Source organism: Gouania willdenowi, chromosome 22 (genome assembly GCF_900634775.1).
Source record: "Gouania willdenowi chromosome 22, fGouWil2.1, whole genome shotgun sequence".
Taxonomy (NCBI): domain Eukaryota; kingdom Metazoa; phylum Chordata; class Actinopteri; order Blenniiformes; family Gobiesocidae; genus Gouania; species Gouania willdenowi.
In genome coordinates, this window is record NC_041065.1 from 14,301,651 (window position 1) to 14,324,505 (window position 22,855).

At 34.9% G+C, this 22,855-nt stretch overlaps 2 protein-coding genes across 2 annotated transcripts in view; one reads left to right on the plus strand and one right to left on the minus strand.

Annotated features, from left to right (window-relative positions):
* LOC114456154 (titin-like) overlaps window positions 1-13,670 on the plus strand; it is a 31,491-nt gene extending 17,821 nt beyond the window's left edge. The window contains exons 19-42 of the mRNA XM_028437736.1: window positions 13-2,253; window positions 2,668-2,763; window positions 3,025-3,075; window positions 3,246-3,305; window positions 3,924-3,965; window positions 4,076-4,123; window positions 4,202-4,270; window positions 4,358-4,405; window positions 4,542-4,583; window positions 4,676-4,744; window positions 4,814-4,861; window positions 5,583-5,630; window positions 5,775-5,822; window positions 5,893-5,934; window positions 6,015-6,083; window positions 7,211-7,249; window positions 8,083-8,115; window positions 8,265-8,306; window positions 9,513-9,560; window positions 9,713-9,745; window positions 10,859-10,903; window positions 11,470-11,517; window positions 11,603-11,638; window positions 11,756-13,670. Coding sequence (XP_028293537.1) covers window positions 13-2,253; window positions 2,668-2,763; window positions 3,025-3,075; window positions 3,246-3,305; window positions 3,924-3,965; window positions 4,076-4,123; window positions 4,202-4,270; window positions 4,358-4,405; window positions 4,542-4,583; window positions 4,676-4,744; window positions 4,814-4,861; window positions 5,583-5,630; window positions 5,775-5,822; window positions 5,893-5,934; window positions 6,015-6,083; window positions 7,211-7,249; window positions 8,083-8,115; window positions 8,265-8,306; window positions 9,513-9,560; window positions 9,713-9,745; window positions 10,859-10,903; window positions 11,470-11,517; window positions 11,603-11,638; window positions 11,756-11,841 — 3,431 coding nt within the window. The 3' untranslated portion in view covers window positions 11,842-13,670. The remainder of the gene's footprint in view (window positions 1-12; window positions 2,254-2,667; window positions 2,764-3,024; window positions 3,076-3,245; window positions 3,306-3,923; window positions 3,966-4,075; window positions 4,124-4,201; window positions 4,271-4,357; window positions 4,406-4,541; window positions 4,584-4,675; window positions 4,745-4,813; window positions 4,862-5,582; window positions 5,631-5,774; window positions 5,823-5,892; window positions 5,935-6,014; window positions 6,084-7,210; window positions 7,250-8,082; window positions 8,116-8,264; window positions 8,307-9,512; window positions 9,561-9,712; window positions 9,746-10,858; window positions 10,904-11,469; window positions 11,518-11,602; window positions 11,639-11,755) is intronic.
* A 5,691-nt stretch (window positions 13,671-19,361) lies between these two features.
* fabp7a (fatty acid binding protein 7, brain, a) lies at window positions 19,362-20,223 on the minus strand. The gene is made up of 4 exons (XM_028437737.1): window positions 20,064-20,223; window positions 19,747-19,919; window positions 19,562-19,663; window positions 19,362-19,425 (listed from the first exon to the last, which is right to left on the minus strand). Exons 1-4 carry the CDS (start codon window positions 20,134-20,136, stop codon window positions 19,375-19,377), a joined length of 399 nt encoding a protein of 132 aa, XP_028293538.1. The 5' UTR covers window positions 20,137-20,223; the 3' UTR covers window positions 19,362-19,374.
* Between the last annotated feature and the right edge of the window lie 2,632 nt (window positions 20,224-22,855).

Sequence of the window (22,855 nt, forward strand, 5' to 3'; positions counted from 1 at the left end):
GGTTGAAAAAACCAACCAAAGAAGAAGTCAAGAAACCAATCAAGGAAGAAGAATTTAAGAAGCCAACCAAAGAAGAAAAAGAAGTCAAAAAAACAATCAAAGAAGAAGTCAGGACACCAACCAAGGAAGAAGAATTAATGAAGCCAATCAAAGAAGTAAAAGGAGTGAAGAAGCCAACCAAAGAAGTAAAAGACGTCAAGAAGCTAACCAAAGAAGAAATCAAGAAACCAACCCAAGAAATAAATGAAGTCAAGAAGCCAACCAAAGAAGAAGTCAAAAAACCAACCAAAGAAGTAAAAGAAGTTGAGAAGCCAACCAAAAATGTAAAAGAAGTCAAGAAGCCAACCAAAGAAGAAGTCAAAAAACCAACCAAAGAAGTAAAAGAAGTTGAGAAGCCAACCAAAAATGTAAAAGAAGTCAAGAAGCCAACCAAAGAAGAAGTCAAGAAGCCAACCAAAGAAGAAGTCAAGAAACTAACCAAAGAAGTCAAAGAAGTCAAGGAGCCAACCAAAGAAGTCAAAGAAGTCGAGAAGCCAACCAAAGAAGTCACGAAACCTTCAAAAGAACTAAAAAAGGTCAAGAAACCAACCCAAGAAGTAAAAGAAGTCAAGAAGCTAACCAAAGAAGAAATCAAGAAATCAACCCAAGAAGTAAAAGAAGTCGAGAAGCCAACCAAAGAAGTCAAGAAACCAACCAAAGAAGTAAAAGAAACCGAGAAGCCAACCAAAGAAAAAGTCAAAAAACTAACCAAAGAAGTCAAAGAAGTCAAGAAGCCAACCATAGAAGAAGAAGTGAAGAAACTAACCAAAGAAGTCAAGGAGCCAACCAAAGAAGTAAAAGTAGTCAAGAAACCAACCAAAGAAGTAAAAGAAACTGAGAAGCCAACCAAAGAAGTCAAAGAAGTCAAGAAGCCAACCAAAAAAGAAGTAGTCAAGAAACCAACCAAAGAAGTAAAAGAAGTCAAGAAGCCAACCATAGAAGTAAAAGAAACCGAGAAGCCAACCAAAGAAGAAGTCAAGAAACCAACCAAAGAAGTAAAAGAAGTTAAGAAGCCAACCAAAGAAGTAAAAGGAGTCAAGGAGCCAACCAAAGAAGTAAAAGATGTCAAGAAGCCAACCAAAGAAGTCAAGAAACTGACCAAAGAAGTAATAGAAAATGAGAAGCCAACCAAAGAAGTAAAAGAAGTTGAGAAGCCAACAAAAGATGAAGCAAAGAAGCCAACCAAAGAAGAAGTTAAGAAAGCAAACAATGAAGTAAAAGAAATTGAGAAGCCAACCAAAGAAGTAAAAGACGTCAAAAACCTAACCAAAGAAGAAAAAGAAGTCGAGAAGCCAACCAAAGAAGTCACGAAACCTTCTAAAGAACTAAAAGAGGTCAAGAAACCAACCCAAGAAGTAAAAGAAGTCAAGAAACCAACCAAAGAAAAAGTCAAGAAACCAACCAAAGAAGTAAAAGAAGTTGAGAAGCCAACCAAAGAAGTAAAAGAAGTCGAGAAGCCAACCAAAGAATTAAAAGAAGTCAAGAAGCCAACCAAAGAAGAGGAAGTCAAGAAACCAACCAAAGAAATAAAAGAAGTTGAGAAGCCAACCAAAGAAGTCACGAAACCTTCAAAAGAACTAAAAGAGGTCAAGAAACCAACCAAAGAATTAAAAGAAGTCGAGAAGCCAGCCAAAGAATTAAAAGAAGTCGAGAAGCCAGCCAAAGAATTAAAAGAAGTCAAGAAGCCAACCAAAGAAGAGGAAGTCAAGAAACCAACCAAAGAAATAAAAGAAGTCGAGAAGCCAACCAAAGAAGTCAAGAAACCTTCACAAGAACTGAAAGAAGTCAAGAAACCATCCAAAGAAGAAGAAGCAACAAAATCAACTAAAGAAGAAGAAGTCAAGAAGCCAACCAAAGAAGTAAAAGAAGTCGAAAAGCCAACCAAAGAAGAAAAGAAGCCATCCAAAGAAGAAGCAAAAAAATCAACCAAAGAAGAAGTCAAGAAACCAACCAAAGAAATCCTGAAGCCATCCAAAGAAGAGGAGGTCAGGAAGCCATCCAAAGAAGAAAAAGAAGTAAAGAAACCAACCGCAGAAGATAAAGAAATTAAGAAACCGACTAAAGAAAAAGAAGTTAAGGAGCAAGACAAGGAAAAGGCAAAGGTCCTCAAACAGCCTAAAGAAAAAATAAAAAAATCAGCTGATAAAGCAGAATCCAAGGAGACTCAAGCAGGAGAAGAGAAGCCTTCAGGAGTTAAAAAGACAGTTTTCAAAGGTAAAAGAGATTCCCAGAGGGGAAAATAACATTACTATGCTTTTCAAAGAAAAAAAATAGAATTTGAGGTGGTCCTTAAAGAGGACAGGGAACTTTTGGAATAAAGAATCAGTAAGACCAATACTCACGTGTGCCAGTCCCACAGCGAAGGACGTTTTTGTGTGGATTTAATTTGATAATATTTGAGTTTTTTTAATTCGGATAATCTTTGGACTCTCTGAAAACAATTGCTTAATGGAGAACATATAAAAAAAAATCATGCTTCTCAGTGATAATGTGAGACTTTTTATTGTCCAACAAATACCAAATCAAATGTCTGACTGAGTATTAAAGAAGGGTGGGCAATGTTTTAGGTTTATTTGATACATGAAGAGAGAAATTTAACTTTCAGTGTGATATCTGTGCATTTCTCAGATGCTAAACTCCAGAAGACCGTTGGGAAAATAAAACTAGTCAGGAGAGACGTTGGATCCATCCTCAAGAAGGAGCATGTCAATGTTACAAAAGCAGGTAAGATTATTGTACCATACAATGTGTTTGGGAATTAATTTCTAATTTATTCATAAATTATTCTCCAAATAACCCTAGCCACGCATTTCAGAACTACTGGCTCAAATATAAGGAGGGTTGGGTAATGCTCTTGCAAAGAAACCAAAAAAAAGTAGAAGTTTGTAAATTAAGAAGAAAAAATAATAATAATAATAACATTAATACGATTTTTCAAAAGAAAAAAAATTAAGACAATTTATAATTCTCTATATTTCACCAAAGCAGACATTCCTAAAGCTCCAGAAGAAATAGTGACACCACTGGCAAAGAAAGGTAAGAGCATGGTTTTACTGTTGAATCAGGTATATGTTTTTTTGTTTTAATATACCTCTAATCTAGTTTTTTTTTTACTTTGTTACTCTACTCAAGTATGTATAATTGTAGCTGCTTTATGCAGACTTAACACTCAAAAGCTTGTTGACATAATTATCCTCCTATGGCAGTTTTCAAGGAGTCAAAGAAGGAACTGAAGGAAAAAAGCAAACCTGAACCCATAAAACCAGGTACTTAAGTAAATATACTATGTAAACTCCAAATGGATCACATATTGTTTTTACATAGAGATATTGTGATTTAAGATGAATATTAGGTTATATGGTTTAGTGCAATACCCACTGTTTTTATGTGTTACATTGTAATGTAAATCTCTAAACAAAGACTAGCCTGCAATACTTCATCATTGTTTCTATAATCAAATGATTGTATGGAATGCTGAAGCAAGGCAAACAGAGTTTCAAACAATTTAGTAAATATGTAAATAAATACTGTAAATTTTACAATACAGTGTAAAAAAATGCCATTATTTTTTGGAAATTTAAACCCATATATATTTGCTTCTAACAATACCGTTCATGAACTGATGACAATATACAGTAATTGTTATAATTATTCTGTTACAGCTGATACGTGTATATATGTATTTATAATGCCATATGATGTTAATGACCCTTATGTTAGTAACGTTATTAAACATCCATGTGAATACACATTTCAACTCTTCAAGTAAAGTGCTTTTGATGGAATAAGCCACTATTAGAGCAAGAGTATTATTTCACCAAACAGGTATTTACCGCATTTAATAAACATCCAAACAGCTATTGTTTGTCACCCTTGTAACACAGCACAACCAAAGAAAAAGACGAAAGCTACTCCTGTAAAGAAAGGTAACAATTCCTTCATTAAAAAGGTCATAATTTACAACAGTCATATTTGCAAAATTTATTTTACAAATAATTGACATTTTATGAAAAATTAACAATGCTTATCATTACAGAGGCCGCCATATTAAAGGAAAAGGCGAAACCACTCATCATGAAAAAAGGTAGGAGGGCTTTATGTTTCAGTGAACATTTAAATACCAGATACATAAATAACTTATGGATAAGTTATTTCCTGTCAGAACAAGAGAGCACACACAAAAACGAATCCCTGGTGAGAGAGAGGGTGAAAATAGTGCTCACGAAGAAAGGTAGCGCCTCTTTTCATGTTTTCAAAGGCTTTTGTGAAGGAGCTTTGCACACTTGGTTAACTGCTTTGTACCCACTTTTCATTTCAGTGATCAGAGCCCCCAAAGGAAAGGTTGAAGCAGCCTCTGCAAAGTCAGGTACTGCAGAGTTCAATATATTAACGCTATAGCGGGTTATGTGGGAAAGGTTAGGACTGGGTAATGTTCTTATCCAGCTGTGTTGCCCAGATTTCTCCTGGTTTTACACTGATTATTGTAAACTAATTTGATGCAGAACCAGCTCCAGTCAAGACAAAGCCAGAACCAGTAGTTAAAGGTGAGAGGAATTCTGTGTAAAAAGCTTTCAGTAATTTAAACCTGAAGAGATTCATAACAGTGTTCAATTATATGTTGATTTATGCCTTACAGAGTCAGAAGTATCACACAAAAATATCTCCCTTACAAAGGAGAAGGTGAAGGTGGTGCCGTTGAAGAAAGGTAGGACTACACTGCTATCTGCTACATTCAATATTAACTGGTAATTATATTAGAATTTATACTGTATAGGACCTGTGACTTCAATCAGGAAAGCCAAGCCAGCATTAAGAAAACAAGGTAATTGCAGTGATTTAATATGTATATTATTAATTTAATAAGTAGCTTGAGATGTAAAACTGTCGTTAAACGTTGTTCATGTGGATGTTGTTGGGTTTTTTCTTTCTTATTATGGATTTGAAATTTTGATAAGCGCATTGAGATGACTTTGTTGTAAACTGCGCTATACAAATAAAGTTGAATAGAATTGAATTGAAAATTAAAACTATTTGGAAAATTAAAACTATGTGGAAAAACACATTATATTTACATTTATAAGCAGTGTATGGTGTCTTCTTAGATAGTTTTACTGTAACTTGGTGAAATGCCGATATTCTCTAACACTAAATTTTCAATTTGAGATATTTACCAATATATATATATATATATATATACATACCCCCTCCCCAGCAACCTATATATAGGTCACATTATATACAATATATCACCATATAAAGAACAGGTTATGGCTACTTTAATGTGATGACGCACTGGATGTATTCCATAAATAAACATCATCGGTGCAAAATAAGAATACTTATTTAATTTTAATGATGGACAAGTGCCATATGTGGAAAAACCACATTTAATGGCTATTGATCGATGATAGCATTGGGTCGATACTATCACCCATCTCTAGCCACAGGAATGATATTATGTAGGTCGGCTGATGCATCCCCATGACAACAGAGTAATACATAATCAATAACTTGTTTTATTTATTTTGTGTCTGTATATGAAGCTGAGCCTGTAAAAGAAGAGGTTAAAGTCCAGCCAACTCTTAAATCAGGTTTGTTTGTTACATCGAGCCTAAATAAAGCAAAAGATGACCTTCAAAGTCAGTTATGGCACAAATATCCATGTACATGTTTGCACATATTAACAATATCAAAAAATGAAGGTTTTCAAACTGATCAGTGAGTTTTTATCGCAGCTGAACCAGTTTTGAAGCGAAAGACCAAACCAGCCTTAACAAAGAAAGGTAAGGTTTGTTTTGAATTCTTAACATGTTTTATTATCAGTAAATCTGAGAGCAGATTGTACTTCTTTAGATTCTTCTCTGATCAAAGCAAAGCCAGCTCTGAGTGTTAAAGGTAAATGATCAATAAGTCTTTACAATGTGTGTATTTGTGCGATCCGATCACGCTTACAATCAAACATTTGTTTTGTGCAGAGTCTGAAACATCACAGAAAAACGCCTCCGTGACAAAGCACAAGGAGAAAGTGGTGCCATTAAAGAAAGGTATAGTGTTGTTCTTTGTGAGTCTCTATAGAGTTGCTGGAGTTTTTTTTTATCAGATAAGACATAGTAAAGGCCTCATAGATCAATAAACCAAAGATAATTGGCTCAAAAAAAAAAAAAAAGATTTAAATAGTTGAAATTGCTGCTCAAGTTTATTTTGATCTCCACTGGAAACACTCTCTTATTGACATTGTCGATAAAGTTTCACGCATTGCTTTGTGGGATATGGAGTCCTATAGATGGATCCATGGAAGTGGTTTTGGAACCACTTTATAATAACCATCATCTAAAAAGGGTAAATAATGGTAAATAGATAGTGAATTAACCTTTAGTTAATAGTTATTTACTGTTAACAAACAATGAAATGATATTTAATAATGTTTTTTGATCATTTGTAATGCTATAATTGATGTTATATAAACAGTTTATTGACGCACACATTATAACGCAAAACTTTTAAGACAATGTTAATAAACTGATTACAATGTAGATCAAAACTAACTTTGGATCGGCAATTTCAACCTTTTACTTCTATAGTACTTACAATTTACACTTTGTCTTTAGCTTGATTGAAGAAAATGTTTCCCGCTGCTATGTAATTTTTTAGGGTTTTACTTTTAAAGGTTTTGTGCAAATTTGAAATTAGTGTTTTTAAATGCAAATGTTGTTCACCCCAAGTTTGCCTTTGCAAGTGCTCTATTCATATAAGTCCCACTGGTTTTATGAAGTAAAAGACTGCCGAATGGTTGCCATGGTAGCTCAGATTGACCTGTTTTAAGCTAACTTCCTTCTTCAGCTGGAAAGTATGGGTGTATCAGTAGTGACAGATAGAGGTATCTAAATGCGCTTCGAGATGACTTTTGTTGTAATTTGAGCTATATCAATAAAGTTGAATTGAATTGAAATGCTGCAGCCACCGGCATTTTCAAAGTATAATTTCTTTTTTCCTGGTGAGAGCAACTTAAAAGTCCATCCTGGTCTTTTTTAGCAAAAACGTCATAATGTCCAAGGAACTGCATGAAATAGCTAAGCAGTAAAACATCAAAAAACATGCGTTCGTTGAATAAAGTGTATTCCTCTGTATACCTTTGAGTTATTATAGATTTTTTTCTTCTGAATCATTCCAGTGCCTCGTGCAAAAACACCAGACGAGAAAAGAATCAAAGGTATAGAACAGATATTTTTTTTCAACATTTTTTATATCCTGAAAATGACAAGTTCTGTAAAATCACTATATTTAGCACAAAAAACATTAATGTGTATGTTCAGGTTTTGCCATGCTGGACGCAGTGTCTCCAGAACTCATTTGACCTCCCGTCGTTTTTCCTTACAGAAAATATACTTTCATATTAAATACAGAGTCATAAACCTGCACACACAAAAAATACTTTCACACGAGACAAACCTTTGGAGCTTTGTTTAATGAATGCATTGAGCGACCACGCAATTCACTCTCTTCAGATCGTTACCACCGCCATCACTGTTTTCCTTGATCTTTGTTCAATTTTCATTCAGATTTGGAGACCAAGTCCTCAGTCATTAAAGATAAACCACACATTGTTGGTCAATGTGTGGTTCACAACAATTCAATCGCTTATTCTCTGCAGAATAAGTGAGTAAAAATTAGAAAATAAAAAGAAACGTAGAAGATTAATAAAACACTGATATTAGGATAAATAATTAGAGCAAAAAGTCTAATTTCCTCAGTCATTTAAAAACTAAAGCAGGTTTCTCACAAGTAGAAATCAGCTGTTTTCATGCACTGAGTGATTCTTTCTGCTGATACATCCATGATTCACTGCTTAATTTTTATATTCAATAGTTGACCTGTGGTCATTTTAAACCATAAAGAGTAGCTGTTTAAGCCAGAGCAACATTATCTAGCAAACATTAACTATCATATATAGACATAAACCTGGTGATGTTCTTCAAATCAAGTGCATTGTTTTCCTTAAATATACAAAATGTTAATCACAGATTTTTGTTTTTCATTTTGTAGAAGAAAAAGAACAACCAGCTCCAGTACGGAAAGGTAAAGTCCTTTAGCACAATAATGAACAAACACATTTAAATCTGTGTGAAATGCATGCATATAAGGACTTATTTTAAAATTCTATGAACGCTACAATGAAACAATGTGTGTGTGTGTGTGATGAACTGTTTGTTTCTCTGCTGGTGCAGCCGCGCTGAGGAAAAAATTCAAAGTGACACAAATGAGAAAAGGTACATTAGTGATGCAGACCACGCTCAGTGTAACCAGCAATTGGGTTTCTGCCGCGTAATCTGGTTACAGCATGAATGCATCTGCCAGTAGTTGTAAAGGTTTTAAGAAATAAGAGTAGAAAAGCCTTTAAACAAGCTGCTGCTGCTGCTGCTGCTGAGACTACCAGCTTTCATACTGTAATGTATTTACACTTAGTTTAGGACAATACAACACGCTAAACATGATATATGTTATTGTATTACTCTACTTGTTAAGTGGAGGGTCAAAAATCCTAAGATAGTAAAATACAATAACTTGGAAATGGAAAGTTTCTTTGTTACTGAATTAACTTTTTGCCAGTAACAGCAGTTATCACTTTACATTTGGTGATACAGGTCATTTTTTCCCTCTTATACAAGAGTACTGATGTATATAAATGTACCTTTAGAGCAGTGGATCTCAACCTTTTCAGCCCGCAACCCTCCAAAATAAAGGTACCTGAAGGTGGTTGAAGACATAAACATTCAGTGATAAAAAAAAAAGGTTCAAAGTGCCAATATTGGAACACTTATGGGCATGACAATTCGTGAATGTGGTTAAATTGGCAAAAAATAAGCATGAAATATGGCGAAAAGAGGTTAAAAGTGACAATAATGGGTCAAGATATGCGACATTAGGTGGGAAAAGTGGTGGAAAAGGTTTAGAAGTGCAGGAAATGTCTTTAAAGTGGAAAAAATGTGCAAAAAGAAATTTGATGGAGAAGTGGCAGAAATGGGGGTAATGTAGCAAAAATGCATTAAAAAGAGCAAAAACTATAAGGCAAGAAAAACATGTGAAAATGGTTTAAAATATAGCTAGTGTGGTGGAGTTGCAGAAAAAGGACAAAAATAAGAAAAATGGCTCAAATTGTTCAGAAAATATTCTTAGTTTCACTCCTCCCAGTGTCTCACAACTCCAAATGGGGTCCTGGCTCCAAGGTTGAGAACCCCTGCTCTAGACGATGGTGATGCTTGAAGTTAAAATGATTGTGTCTACCATCATTTATCATCATTTGCTTCAACCATTTTGTATACAAAAAATAGTGAAGTTACTCTAGCAACAGGTTACGCTGCATCATAAACGTGTGTTTTGTTCAAAGACTGTGAACACATCTGTTTTTGCATCAGGACATATTGTCTATGATGTCTTTGTGCATCCACGTGTCTCTGTTATTTTTGTGGGAACAGAGTCTCTGGAAGTGAAGGAAAAGATCAAACCCACAGCAGGAAAGAAAGGTACAGTAGGAAAAAGTGATTGAAAAAGTGATTGTTGCATTCATATGTACCAGATATACACCTTCATTTTAACATTTAGAAAGAATCTAAAACATACATGGTTGTACCAAAAACCACGGTTTACTGTTTTTCCTGCTTTTTGATAACAACAGAGAAGAAGGTGGCCAAAGAAGACAAAGATAAAGGTAAAGGCTTTTAAAAAGCATACTATAATTAATTAGACTTATTGGAAATGTGTCAATTGACTGAGAAAGGGATGAATATTATGGGGCATTGATTGTAAATTTGAGCATGCTAAATTAAACAACAACTTTTTGCAACATTTAGCATCAAACCACATTTTTAAAAAAACTTTAATTTTGACCAAATGTACAGCAATATTTGTGAAATGTACTTTTCTCATGAATATTGTCAATGTTAAATCTAAATGTTTAATCTAAATCTAAATGTTAAATACACATATTAAATAATAATCTAAATGTTACATTTCATAATGTTACATTTCATAATGTTACATTTCATAATGTTACATTTCAATATGTTACATTTCATATTGTTACATTTCATAAATGTTAAATGTTGAAACTAAATCTAAATGTTACATTTCATATTGTTACATTTCATAAATGTTAAATGTTGAAACTAAATCTAAATGTTACATTTCATCAATGTGAAATGTTGAATTTATATCTAAATGTTACATTTCATAAATGTGAAATGTTGAATCTAAATGTTACATTTCATAAATGTGAAATGTTGAATCTAAATCTAAATGTTACATTTCATAATGTTACATTTCATAAATATTAAATGTTGAATCTAAATCTACATGTTACATTTCATACATGTTAAATGTTGAATCTAAATCTAAATGTTATGTTTTATAAATGTTAAATGTTGAATATAAATCTAAATGTTACATTTTATAAATGTTAAATGTTGAATCTAAATCTAAATGTTACATTTCATAAATGTTAAATGTTGAATCTAAACGTTACATTTCATAAATGTTAAATGTTGAATCTAAATCTAAACGTTACATTGCATAAATGTTAAATGTTGAATCTAAATCTAAATCTTAAATCTAATAGTTGAATTTTAACATTTTTTTTAAACATGGTTTGTTATGTTATATGTTGCACAATGTTGCTGTTTAATTAAGCTGCCCCATAGTAAATACCATAGATGAATCATTTAAATAAAGATCTGAAGAACCATCTTCATTAGAAGAAGAATTAGGTTAATTAGTTAATCAAACTCTACCACAGTCTGAACTAACTCTGTGCTGTTGTTCATAGAAGAGCGAAAGGTTCTGAAGGAGATCCAGGAGCCTGCAAAGAAAGGTAATATGAGCTAATCAAGCCATTTTATTTAGAGGAATGTTTCTCAAATTGCAGTGTCTGTTTGTAAGGTTACCGTATCAAATTTACCTACATTCTATCCGTACGCAGCGCCCCTATTTGGCCAGTTTATGTCACGTGACTAAGACTAAACCTTACCCTAAACCAAACCTTGACCCTAAAAATTGTTGCGATATTGGGTTATAACCTTATCAAATGGGGGTACAGTACGCAGCGGCCCTACAGGGCATGAAAAATATGGGGATTTTAAAATGTGCATTTTTGGTTAAATATGATAATCATAATAATGATGATCATCAGAACATTAAAAAAACAGCAGGCCTACATTAAAGTTAAAAGTAGATTTGTATAACCTTCAAAAAGAGTTACTAAAAAAATATATATAATTTCATTATTGTATCATTATGCTCTATAATTGTTTTTTTGTAGAATTCTCAGCAAAATGTTGTAGTCTGACAAAAGCGGGTACATGCACTCAAAATGAAAAGAAAGGAGGTACCACTGATTTTGAGCATTGAAAACACACTTGATTAAATTCAATTTTACAGAAAAACTGCAGACTGAGAAGAAAGTTGCCAAGGAGGAGGACGTTAAAGGTAGGCTACTGTGTGTTCGCTGTCGTTTTATCCAATATCAGACTCCAAACTGCAACGGTTGACCTTTCATTTTCTATTTAAAAAGTAGAGCCTGCTGTGTCAGACAACTTCCTCACAGAAGGTGAGTACAACCAGTTCATGTTTTATTATAGAAAGGTGACAAAAGGTGCAAACTACCAGCACTCGTTCCTGTAGAAGACTTCAATCTGAACATGTCTCCCTCTCCCTCTCCCTGCAGATGAAATGCCCTATTTCCAGTGTTTCTTTGTGGACGAGGACGAGGCCCAGTTTCCATTCTACGCCTTTTCCCCTCTGCAGATTTAACATGTGGGTTTAGAGATTTACACTTTAATCAAACTCCTGGACAAGGAAAAGCACCCATCACACCCTGCGTGGTTGAAAATATAGCCTGCAGTTGTTGGTCTTTTAGCAGGAAACTGTGAACAGCCAGCAGAGGGTGGAGAAGAGTGCTTCCAGGTGATGGACCATTATATTATAACCAGTAGTGGTTGAGCTCTGAAACTACATGCAGCCAGTGTCATTCCTTTCCATTCGAGGTAGTTTACTTGTATTTATGTTTTCCTGTGTCCCTGTTGAGAGGTGAATAGTTGTACATTATACAGTATAAGCCTCGTAAAAAAAACTATTGTTAGACATTTTTACATCCCAATTTTTCAGATTATTCTTAATAAAATGGGCTGTTTTTAATTTAACTTGGTGTGCACAGGTTACATCTGATTTTTGAGAATCATTCAAAGTGTTGTCTATACTCTGTACACACTTGTCTGAAATATAATTTAGGTTTTTAATGTTTACATCACGTATTTATTTCTTTATTTTTTGCATTTCACCTTGAGTACATGCAAATATAGTTGCTCACTCGTCAATATTTCCTTCTTTTTTTTTTGTTTCTAACCTCAGTAGGAATGACTGTGCCTTGTATCAGAGCTCCCACATACTGATGAAAAACTACCTTAAAAGTCTTATCAAACCTAAACATGTGGATTACAGCTCCTCAGTTCCACCATCAGGCTGCTCGTCGCACGCACCCTGAAGTCTGAGTTGAGTTTTATCAATGGATTTACACTGTTTGTACCATCAAATGTCAGATTATTCTGACTGTTTATTCCTTAATTGACCAAAAACACACCGTCACTGACTCCTGTCTGTGTCTGTGTGTGTGCGGACTAAGGAGAGACGTCTCATCAATATAGGAATGTATTGTAAAGATAATGTAGAATAATATTCTTACATGTCTTATAATGACATGATAACATATCTGGGATTAAATCCAGTAACAGGTTACGATCGCCTGATTCTTCTTTATTACAGACATTAGAAAGTCTTTGAATGAGGCTGTGGGCCATCCACTAAAAGCCATGTATTATAAAAAAGACGAAGAGAAAATATGAAAACAATCATTTTTATGATTACAATAACAAGCATATGATTACACTGTACGGTGCTAAACAGTGTCTTGTTACTGGGTGTGGATCCTTTTGTTTTGCTGCATAGAGAAGAGCTATTTTACCTCCACCAAGGAGGTTCTATTTTTAACAGGGTTTATTTATTTACTTGTTTGTTTGTCTGTTAGCAGAATTAGGTCAAAAGTACAACATGGATTATAACAAAATTTCAGCCAAAGATAGACCATGCGCCATGGAAGATTCTATATAATTTTGGAGGGTATCCGGATCAATATACATGATTCTGGATCAGTTTAAAAAATTGAAAAAATCCTTTGAAAAACTTGACCATGTTTCCTCGGTCAAATAAACTGATTTATAAGAGTGAGAATATTGTATAAGCTGCATCTTATTACTGTCACACATGATGAACAAATACATATTTCTATTTATCAGAATTGTGTCTAAAGTCCCATCTAAGCAGTAAACATGTGCAATATCATTACCATTGTATGATTGATAGACTTTGACTGCACTGTGCATGATGTGTGTGTGTGTGTGTGTGTAGTCTGAATTAGTGATGCACATAACCAACAACCCACATTTAAATGAAGAATTGTGTAAATAGGTGAATAAATGTTTTCTTTAGATATTACAGCAGAACCTGCATATATACTGCAATAAAAACACCTTTTTGTGATTTGTCATTTCCCACCTTCAATGCAGTGAATGGTACCACTATGCTAATAAAAAAAAGTAGAAATGCAAGTATTGGAAGTGTGCTTTATTTAACATCTGCAACATTTTAGAATAAAAAGATTTTATATTTGTCAAATTCATTGTGATGATTTGATTTATTTTTTTAGACAATTGACTCACTCTTCACAGTGATACCAGTTGATGCCCAAATAAGCCTTTGATTTGACCTGTGGAAAGATTTTTATCATATTGATTGTCTTTACCTGAAGATAGTTTAATTAGGTAATTTAATACCAACAATTTTGCATACATCTATGTGTTTAATTTTTAGTTAAATTGTTTATACGAGAACAGTGCCCGTCAGAGGTGTGTATTCATATTGAGATTAACAGGAGTTCCACAGACAGTGTGGATGGGAAAAAATAAATAAAAATTACATATATATATATATATATATATATATATTATTTTGGTTGCCAGAACATCACCAAAATTTAATCAGCTGTTCCTTGAATTATTATCAACATTTCCTGAAAATTTTATCAAAATTCATTCATAACTTAAAGTTAATATGTGTACAGACAGACAGTGTCGTCGCACTGCATTAGCATTAGCATCAGCATTATAAAACACTGATGATGAAGTCACTGTTGATTACATCATCAGTTAGAACATTCTGATTGGGACTCTGATGACAACAATGTTTGACAGGTGTTCCATTTCATAATATATACGATATATATATATATATATATATATATATATATATATATATATATATATATATATATATATATATATATATATATTATGAAATCAAGCCCGCAACAAATCCTGTTCTAAATCAGAGTAAACTGTACATGTTGGCATGTGTACAGTAAGCCACTGTTGCTCTAAAGCTGCAGATGGGAGTTCAGAGGCAAAAATGTAAACCAGGGCGGGGTCACCAACATGATGGCCGCGGGCACCAGGCTGTCCGCATGGACGACGTCAGGGACCGTCAGACCTGTTCTAACAGCAGCACCAATCACCAATGAGCTCCGTCTAAAATCTGATTGACTTCCCTAAATACTGCTGCACTTGATAAGTTTTTGTATGAAATTAACCATTGTTAAATGTTTATTTTCACTGAAACATTGTCCTAGAGAGGATTTTGTTAAGACAAAACAAAGAGTGGCTTTTTGTGAAGTATTACAAAATTGTAGAATTAGACGTGTTTTACGATAAGTTAAATGTTAGTGTCAAGTAAAAAATAGGAATGTGACAATTTCTTATGTATTCAAATGTAATAAAAAGTTTTATTTGTTGAAAAACATTTCTTACCTTTTTTAGTTAGTGCTAGTTTTTCATGATTATCTTTTGAAACCGTGAAAATATAGTATTTAAGAAGTGTATATAAAAGTGTTAGCCTTCAGATTATATTCAGTACCAATGAAATGGCTTGCAGTTTTAGAGAGGTTTGTGCCCCCTAATGTCATGGATGGAGGGTATACTTCTGTTTTTAAGACAGACTCAGGGGTCACACATGACAGAAAAGGTTGGGAAACACTTCTCTATAGCGAACATGAATCATTGTGTTGATTTCCAAATAATTCAGCTGTATCTGAATGTAAGGGAAAATAAATTCTGAGACATGCTTTTAATTGTTGCATATTCGTGATAAGGCTCAGAATGTAAACAAAGTGTGTGTGTGTGTGTGTGTATATATATATATATCTAAAAGATATTTTTTTTTTGTCTTTAATTCTTCAGTCCTGGAGATTTCAGTATTACTCTGTCTGCTGAAATTGAGCTGTATCATGCCCCCTTTTAAACCCCTTAATGCCTCAAGCAACTGTTTAAAGTAGATTGTTGCTGTCAGCAGACCTGCAGAAAGCCTGACTCTGCATCTTAGGAAACATCAAAGAACTGTAGGCACGTCACACCTCTGTTTTCTATGTTCTTGCACTCAAACTGGTTCTGATGCTTCATCTTCTAATTACTTTTCCCTTTGACTAAAATATTTGTTTAAATCCTGAAATCCCTCCTGAAAATACATCCTTGCCGTTATGATGGCTCTCTAAAAGTGTGTATCAAAGAAATGGGGGATTTTAATGAAAGCTGAATATTTGGGACATGAGTTGGTCCTCACATTTCTTTCATCTAATGAGGCCTGACAGGGGTTACTACGGGTCACTTTACCACACTGACACACATTCACACAAAGAGAAAACTCCTGCTGCTCTCCAGGGAAGAATGTTTCAACCACTAAGCAGAGAAGACGCTACATCAACTATTTCCCCTTTGTCTCCTCAGTATGGAACATGATAAACTTCCCTGTTTTAACACTTTAACTTGAGCACAAACTCTGAGCTGTGTTGGTGTTTGGGACAAAAGAAGCTGAAATACTTATGCAAATGATTCTGTGGGAGAAAAAGCAAACTTTTTTAGTGTATTATAACTGGAGCAAAAAGACAGATCTGAATTTAAATAAATTCAGTTGGCAGCCATCAAATGAATTCCACTCCAGTTACCCCAGTTTCATTGTGTTATGGGCTATTCAGAGAGGGCTGAGAATTTGGCAGCAAGAAGGATGAGATGAAAAGAATGGCCACTTGTAGTCGCCGTGTTTAGTATGCAGGACAGGAATGGTGGGAGCGCTGCAGACAGCTTTTACTCAACTTCTTAAAATGTGACGGAGACGGTAGATGATGCACTTAATATGAGAACTTATAGACTGAAGCAGGGTTGGGGTCAACTACATTTTTCAGTTACAATTATATTTTCAATTACGCATGTTCAATTACGATTTAAGTGACCAGCATTTTTTCCAAGTACAAATAAATTACAATTATCATTTTCTTCCTGAAAGTCAATTACAATTACGTTCTCATTTACTAAAATTCAATTACAATGAATCACAATTACGGAGCATGAAATAAATAGCCAAATAAAAGGTAATCTTCCACCCGCCGGATGTTCCTAGTCATAACAGGCACACACTCACTCCTAACACTCTCTTCTCAGAAACTACACTTATTATCGGCGATTCAATAAAGAGGAAAATTAGATTCAGGTGCTACAGTTTACGCTATCTTAAACAAACTTAATCTAATGCTGCCCACACTGTAGAGACGTAGGATATCACCCAACGTGAATCGATACGGACCATGAACGTTATTTAACGTTCTAAAGACATGTGGGAAATCGATATTCATTTCTGGCCCTCTTCCTACATTAAATAGGGGTTTAGAACGATTTAGCCACCTATTACAGCAGCACAACTTCTTACAATCCTGCTGCAAACTCCATAATTTCACGTTTATTGATAACTTCGACCTCTTTTGGAAAAGTACTGATCTATTAAAAAAAAGACAGTGTCCTCCCTAATTTACGTGGAGCACAAATGCTAAAATGAAATCTACAGTCTGTGATTTACAACTCCACACATGCATGACTAGCTGAGAATAAACCAGCAATTACAACAAACACTTTGATAGATAAGTCCTTTACTCAAAGTACAGAGCACCTATACCCCATAAACATTGTGCTGAGCAGTACAGAACCACATACAACAAAAACTAAAGCCCACAATAGAGGAGTTAAAATTAAAACTACAAACAGAACACAAAACAATGAAAAACCATTAGATGTGGACTACAGAATATCAATCGCTTTCATCTAAATCTCTCTTAGTGAGTGATCTTATAACTGACTATCAATTAGGTTTATTATGCCTCACCGAGTTTGGCTCAAAAAATGAAGAATTTATTGCTCTTAATGAAGCCAGCCTTCCCAATTATAGTAACCACCATATTCCCCGTGAGAGTGGTCGGGGAGGGGGAGTGGCTGCAGTTTTTCACTCCAGCTTATCAGTCACCCCAAAAACGCTTCTCTCTTGAAATTTGTAATCCCAAAAACAAAATAGAAAAACCCACTTTACTGGTTATAGTTTACCGTCCTCCTGGCCCATATTCGGAGTTTCTCTCTGAATTCTCTGACTTTCTCACTGATCTAGTGCTGAGCACTGATAAAGCTATCATAGTAGGTGACTTTAATATTCATATTGATGATAAAAACAACAGCCTAAATAAATGATTTTCCTCACAATTAGATTCTGCTTTACACAACATGTAAACTAATTATCTAAATCATCCCCTGGACCTTGTTCTAACATATGGTTTAGATATTGATCACCTGACAATATGGTCTCATAATCCTATTCTTTCTGATCACTTTTTGTTACCCTTGAATTCAGAATAACAGTTTGCTTAAACTCGGAGAAGAGTATTTGTTTTATCGTTCCTTGCATCACAGTGGTTGTCTAATGACACACTTCAGGGTAAATGTTGATGTGTTTGTAAATATATAAAAACATCTGTCACAGAGATGGTTGTGAATAAAAAAAAAAGAATACAGTAGTCATCACAATACTTAATAATAAACATCAAATTGTACTTTTGAGGGATTTTTTTCTGGAAGCAACATCCACTGATACAATGTCTGACAAGATTTCCTAGTTTGACTCAGTGATTTAATCAAAAAACACAGTCTACATTTCTTATTATTCTAATGCAATACGGATAACATTAAATATCACGTGTTAACACGGCATACACGTTGCAACTCCATGCTGATTGGTCGATGGCATTGACAATATTACACATTCACTCATGCTTTCTCCTTCAACATGCCAAAAAGAAAAACAAGTTTATTTTTTTGTTTTTGTTTTATTATTCAAAACATTTTAATATTGAGTAAAAATGTTGCTTTTTTTGACTGATGGCCACTTTTAATTTAGTTCATCCATTGCAATCATACATTTCATCCAAAAGGAAGAAATAAGAAATCTTAATTTATATGACCTTTTTTTCATTACAAACAAAAGCACATGTAAATAGTTTCTGTTGGAAATCTGTTGTCTTTTTTGGTTAAATTACTGTCCCGGTTTTAAGTTTTAAAAATCTGGCCACCCTACCCCAACCCTGGACTGAAGTGCTAAGATTTAAAAATGCAATCAAACAAAGGTTTATCAGTGAACAAAGTCTGTTTAAGTCTTAGATAAAAGGCCTATAATAACTAAGGACTTGTCCACATCTTGCTTTGTGTCCATCTTCTCACGGCCTGACTAGTCATGCCAGCAGCAGCAGCGTTCAATTACAGTTGGATCACGCCATCGAATGATGCCTCTACGTAATGACACCACAACCTAAATCGGATTATCCCACAGCCTGGTGACATCACCAATCCCCCCTCCTCCTCCAGCCACGGACCATCTGGAGGTCACTACAGGAGGTTCACTCAAATAAGTTCAACGGTCGCTGCTGCTGCAATGGTCAGACCGACCTGCTCTGTCCACTCACAGCTGTCACCTGGAACTGGCCCATTACAGGGATTGCACTGTTCCCACGGCCGACCAATGCAACATGTGGGACTGCATACAAAGTTTGAAAAAGAAGGGGTTGATTCTCAGTAGAAGAAAGGGCTCTTTTGAGCTCAAGAGTTGCAAAAAGACTTTGAAAGACCAACGGCTTTTGTTCAACAGCCTTTATTTCTCTTCATCACATGTCACACAGAGGACAAAAAAGGTTCAGACTTGCAGTTTTTAAAAAAAAAAAAAAAAAAGGTCTTACAAAAGAGTCACTCAATTACTTAACTCATGTTAGGACAAATCAGAAGCAAACGCTATGCAAAGCTAACACAGCAGAACAGTAGTTGGTGGTTGGTGGTGGTTTGCGTCCCAATGATTTGCCTTTTTTAATGGACGGTGAAGTTAAGCTTTCTCATATGTACGGACAGCCTGGACACCCTCAAAGGTTAACGTCTAGAGGCAGAGAGAACAAACGTTGCAAAATCAACAGTTGGCTTTGATTTTATGAATTCAGGTTTGTTTGTGCTTCAGCATTTTAGAACAAGATGATTAAAAAAACCATGGGATCTTTAAAGTTTTATCGTCTTACCATCACCATCTTGCCATCCTTGAGTTCTCTGACAAACTTGCTCTCTTTGCCATCCCACTTCTGCGTGTGCACAAAATTGTCTCCTTCCATGGTGAAGGTAGACTGCAGGAGGAGGCACAAGTAACCATATAAAAACCAGACGGGGCCTAATTTACACACAGCATATAAATCTTTGTTCATCTTACTTTGACATGACGGTCATCCACTGTGGTCTCATCAAACTCCTCCCCCAGTTTGGCACTGAGCTCAGAGTTCTTGAAAGTGCTGGTGGTTTTCACCACCACTTTGTCTCCATCCTGGCTAATCACTACAGTAGGTTTGGTGACGTTTCCCACTTGTCTCGTGGCAAAACCGACACCTGAACGAAAGGAAAATAATTTGAATGATCATGAACAACAAATAGACAGATTGCAAACTTTGCTTTTCAGCAGTGATGATGAAAACTGCTATAGTTTGAATGAGTTTCAAATTCAAACGATTGATTAGTATTGATTGAACTCACCAATTGCCTTCATATATTCATCAAAGTTCTGGCTGTCCACCAGTTTCCATGTAGCGCAGAAAGCATCAACCATAGTTGCAGATGTTGTAGTTCTCCGTTTGAGTGTCAGACAGGCTGTGCTCTGGAACTCCTCAGTCTGTCTGCTACACTGTGACGGGGGAGGGAGACAAGCTGCAGTGGTGCAATCTGATTGGATGCGTGTGGTGTTCAGATAGCTGTGATTGGCTATTAGGAGGCTGTATTACTGTAATGTGGGTGGATGAAGCCAGAAGTTGATTTCTCATCATATCTTCTCTCAACTCTCTCAGCTAGGTGGACCATGATGTTATTTTAGTAAGGTAGTTCAAGAGTTTTTCCTTTACACTTTTTTGAAAATCATCATCATCAACAAAAAAAATAGCACCTCCCCACCCCTGACTCCCTCTCCCTATTTTCTCCCACCTCACTAGGGTGTAACACCGCCCTCTGTTTTCCCCTCCCTTCGGGGGCAGATGATGGTCACAACTAAGCAATACAATAAATGTAATATTTTACTTTCAGTAAGAAAAACAACACCCATAACTGTCACAAAAATATTGCACTACATGTATTACTGTACTAACCTTTGACGACATATGCAGACAAAAAAAGAACAGAAATTAATCATTGTGTAAACTACAAGATATTTCAGTCCCTTCGAATACACAAATTCAATAAAACTCCTCAATATTTACGGGGCTCATTGTTTTCCCGTGCTTATATCACATGATGGCAATCATTTTTAATCTCGAAATGTTGAAGGAACTCAACATTTTTTTTCAAAATCCTGCAATTTTCCATAAATTACTACACAGAATTTTGACAAATTAAATAACTGGTCACAAAATGAAGAAACTTTAAAGTGGATATTCAGCTGCAAGAACTGTTATTGTGATCTGTCACGTATTGCTTTGATATTGTCAGTGATTTACTGTATATACAATTTATACGTTAATGTGAAAACTAGGACACAATGATTTTGAAATTGCTTGTTTTCCCCACCATGAACTGGTTCTTTCTTGGTTATTGGCGTGTTGCAACCAACTTGAAGAGATGCATATCGCCAGCTACTGTACATGTTTTATTTTATTATTATTTTATTGTCAGAGGTCAACGAAAAGTTTCTTAAATATAACTGTGGCTCCTTTGACCTCAGACTGGTCCTTATTTGGCCCCTGTCTTCAGTCCATGGTTGACTCACTCTCTCCTAGGCTCCATGATGGCTGACTCCACATTCAGGGTGAATAGCTGATGCTCAGCCAGGATGTGGGCCCTCTCCTCAGGCTCCTCCCACTGATGTCTTTGTTCTTAAGTTCTTTGTGAATCAGCGAGCGTACAGGCTCTGAAGTTTGTCCGTCTTCTCTTCTTGCTTCACGAGGCAGGCCAAGGCTTCATTTGTGTTAAAAAATTAAAATATTTGAAAGAAGAGCGGCCAAGACAAAGGAGTCACCACGTGTCAAACTCAAGGCCCAGAGTCCATTTCGACCCATGGGATGGTTTAGCTCAAAGTAAACGAAATGACATTAAAAACATCACATCATTCTTTAATTGTAAAAGTTATTTTTTTCTCAGGGGCAACATTCAAACCAGATAAATCCAAGCTTTTTTCTAACAGAAATAACAAACATTTCACCACAATCGTGCCATGTTGACATTAACTAATGTAAATGGCTTCTTACACATCAAAAAGTATATATTTAAAAGCAAGACAAACATCAAAAACATAACATCTATGGAGTTTTACTTCAATAAAACTTGGTGTTTCTCTTTCAAATGGGCAAACTTTGATGCTTTGATGGGTAAAAAACCAACAGCAGGCCTTAATTTGTTAATCAACATAAAGCTTAGATCCAAATCTCTATAACTGCATACAATACACTTTAAATACATATACAGTCAATTACACATGAAGTGTTACATAAATGGCTATAAATTACAATAGTGATTTCTGCTTTGGCCCACTTGACACTAAACTGGGCCTACTAAAATGAGTTTGACACCCCTGACTTAAAGGGATACTAGAATGTAAAAAAATCCACAATAAATATTAAAATCTATGACACATAAATTTATTCCGCTGTATTATCAATTTACGTCCTGTTTTGATCGACCTGCGCCTTTTTTTTCCTACAATTTTGCAAACGATTTACACTGTAATGTTCAGCCTGCAGTACCTCCAGGACTCACCATGGGGGCAGTAAAGTCTCTGCAAGTGATTGTTTAATCAAATGCATCATTCAATATTATTCTTTTCTAAAAAAACTTAATTTAAATTTACTGCAGAGGCTTTTGACTCAATATTCTTAAAGCGGTTTAAAGACATGTTTTAATAACTGAAAGCTATTAGTCATGTATGTTTTTCATATTTGTTAAGTAAACAAAATTTGCATTTGATTTGTTGCATTGTACAAGGGAAATTCAGAAGCTGGTTTATTTATGTTTATTAGGGGGAAAAAAATCAACAACATTTGGACTTATTGTTTAATTAATTTTATTTGTCAATGTGAAGTTATAACTTAAGATATTCAAATACTGTAACCATAGTTTATTTCAAAGCAGCAGATGTTTTAGAAAATACAGATCAGACTTAAAGTAGTATGTTGGGTTGACAACATTAAACATCTGCCTCACACAAATAGTTTAACAAATGTATTAATACATGTATGGCACAGATTACAGACACAAATGAAATAAATTTCCAATGGCCTTCACCCAAGCATGTATGCACAACAATGTAATATCACTTTTCCAAATAAATCAAAAACACATTTGAT

What these genes read in the sequence shown, in the direction of transcription:
- fabp7a (XM_028437737.1), bottom strand. Translation starts at nt 20,136, where the DNA reads ATGGTTGATGCTTTCTGCGCTACATGGAAACTGGTGGACAGCCAGAAC. An exon ending in TGAATATATGAAGGCAATTG is followed by an intron (nt 19,920 to 20,063) that starts GTGAGTTCAATC and finishes CCTTTCGTTCAG; the next exon opens with GTGTCGGTTTTGCCACGAGA. An exon ending in AGGATGGCAAGATGGTGATG is followed by an intron (nt 19,426 to 19,561) that starts GTAAGACGATAA and finishes CTCTGCCTCTAG; the next exon opens with ACGTTAACCTTTGAGGGTGT.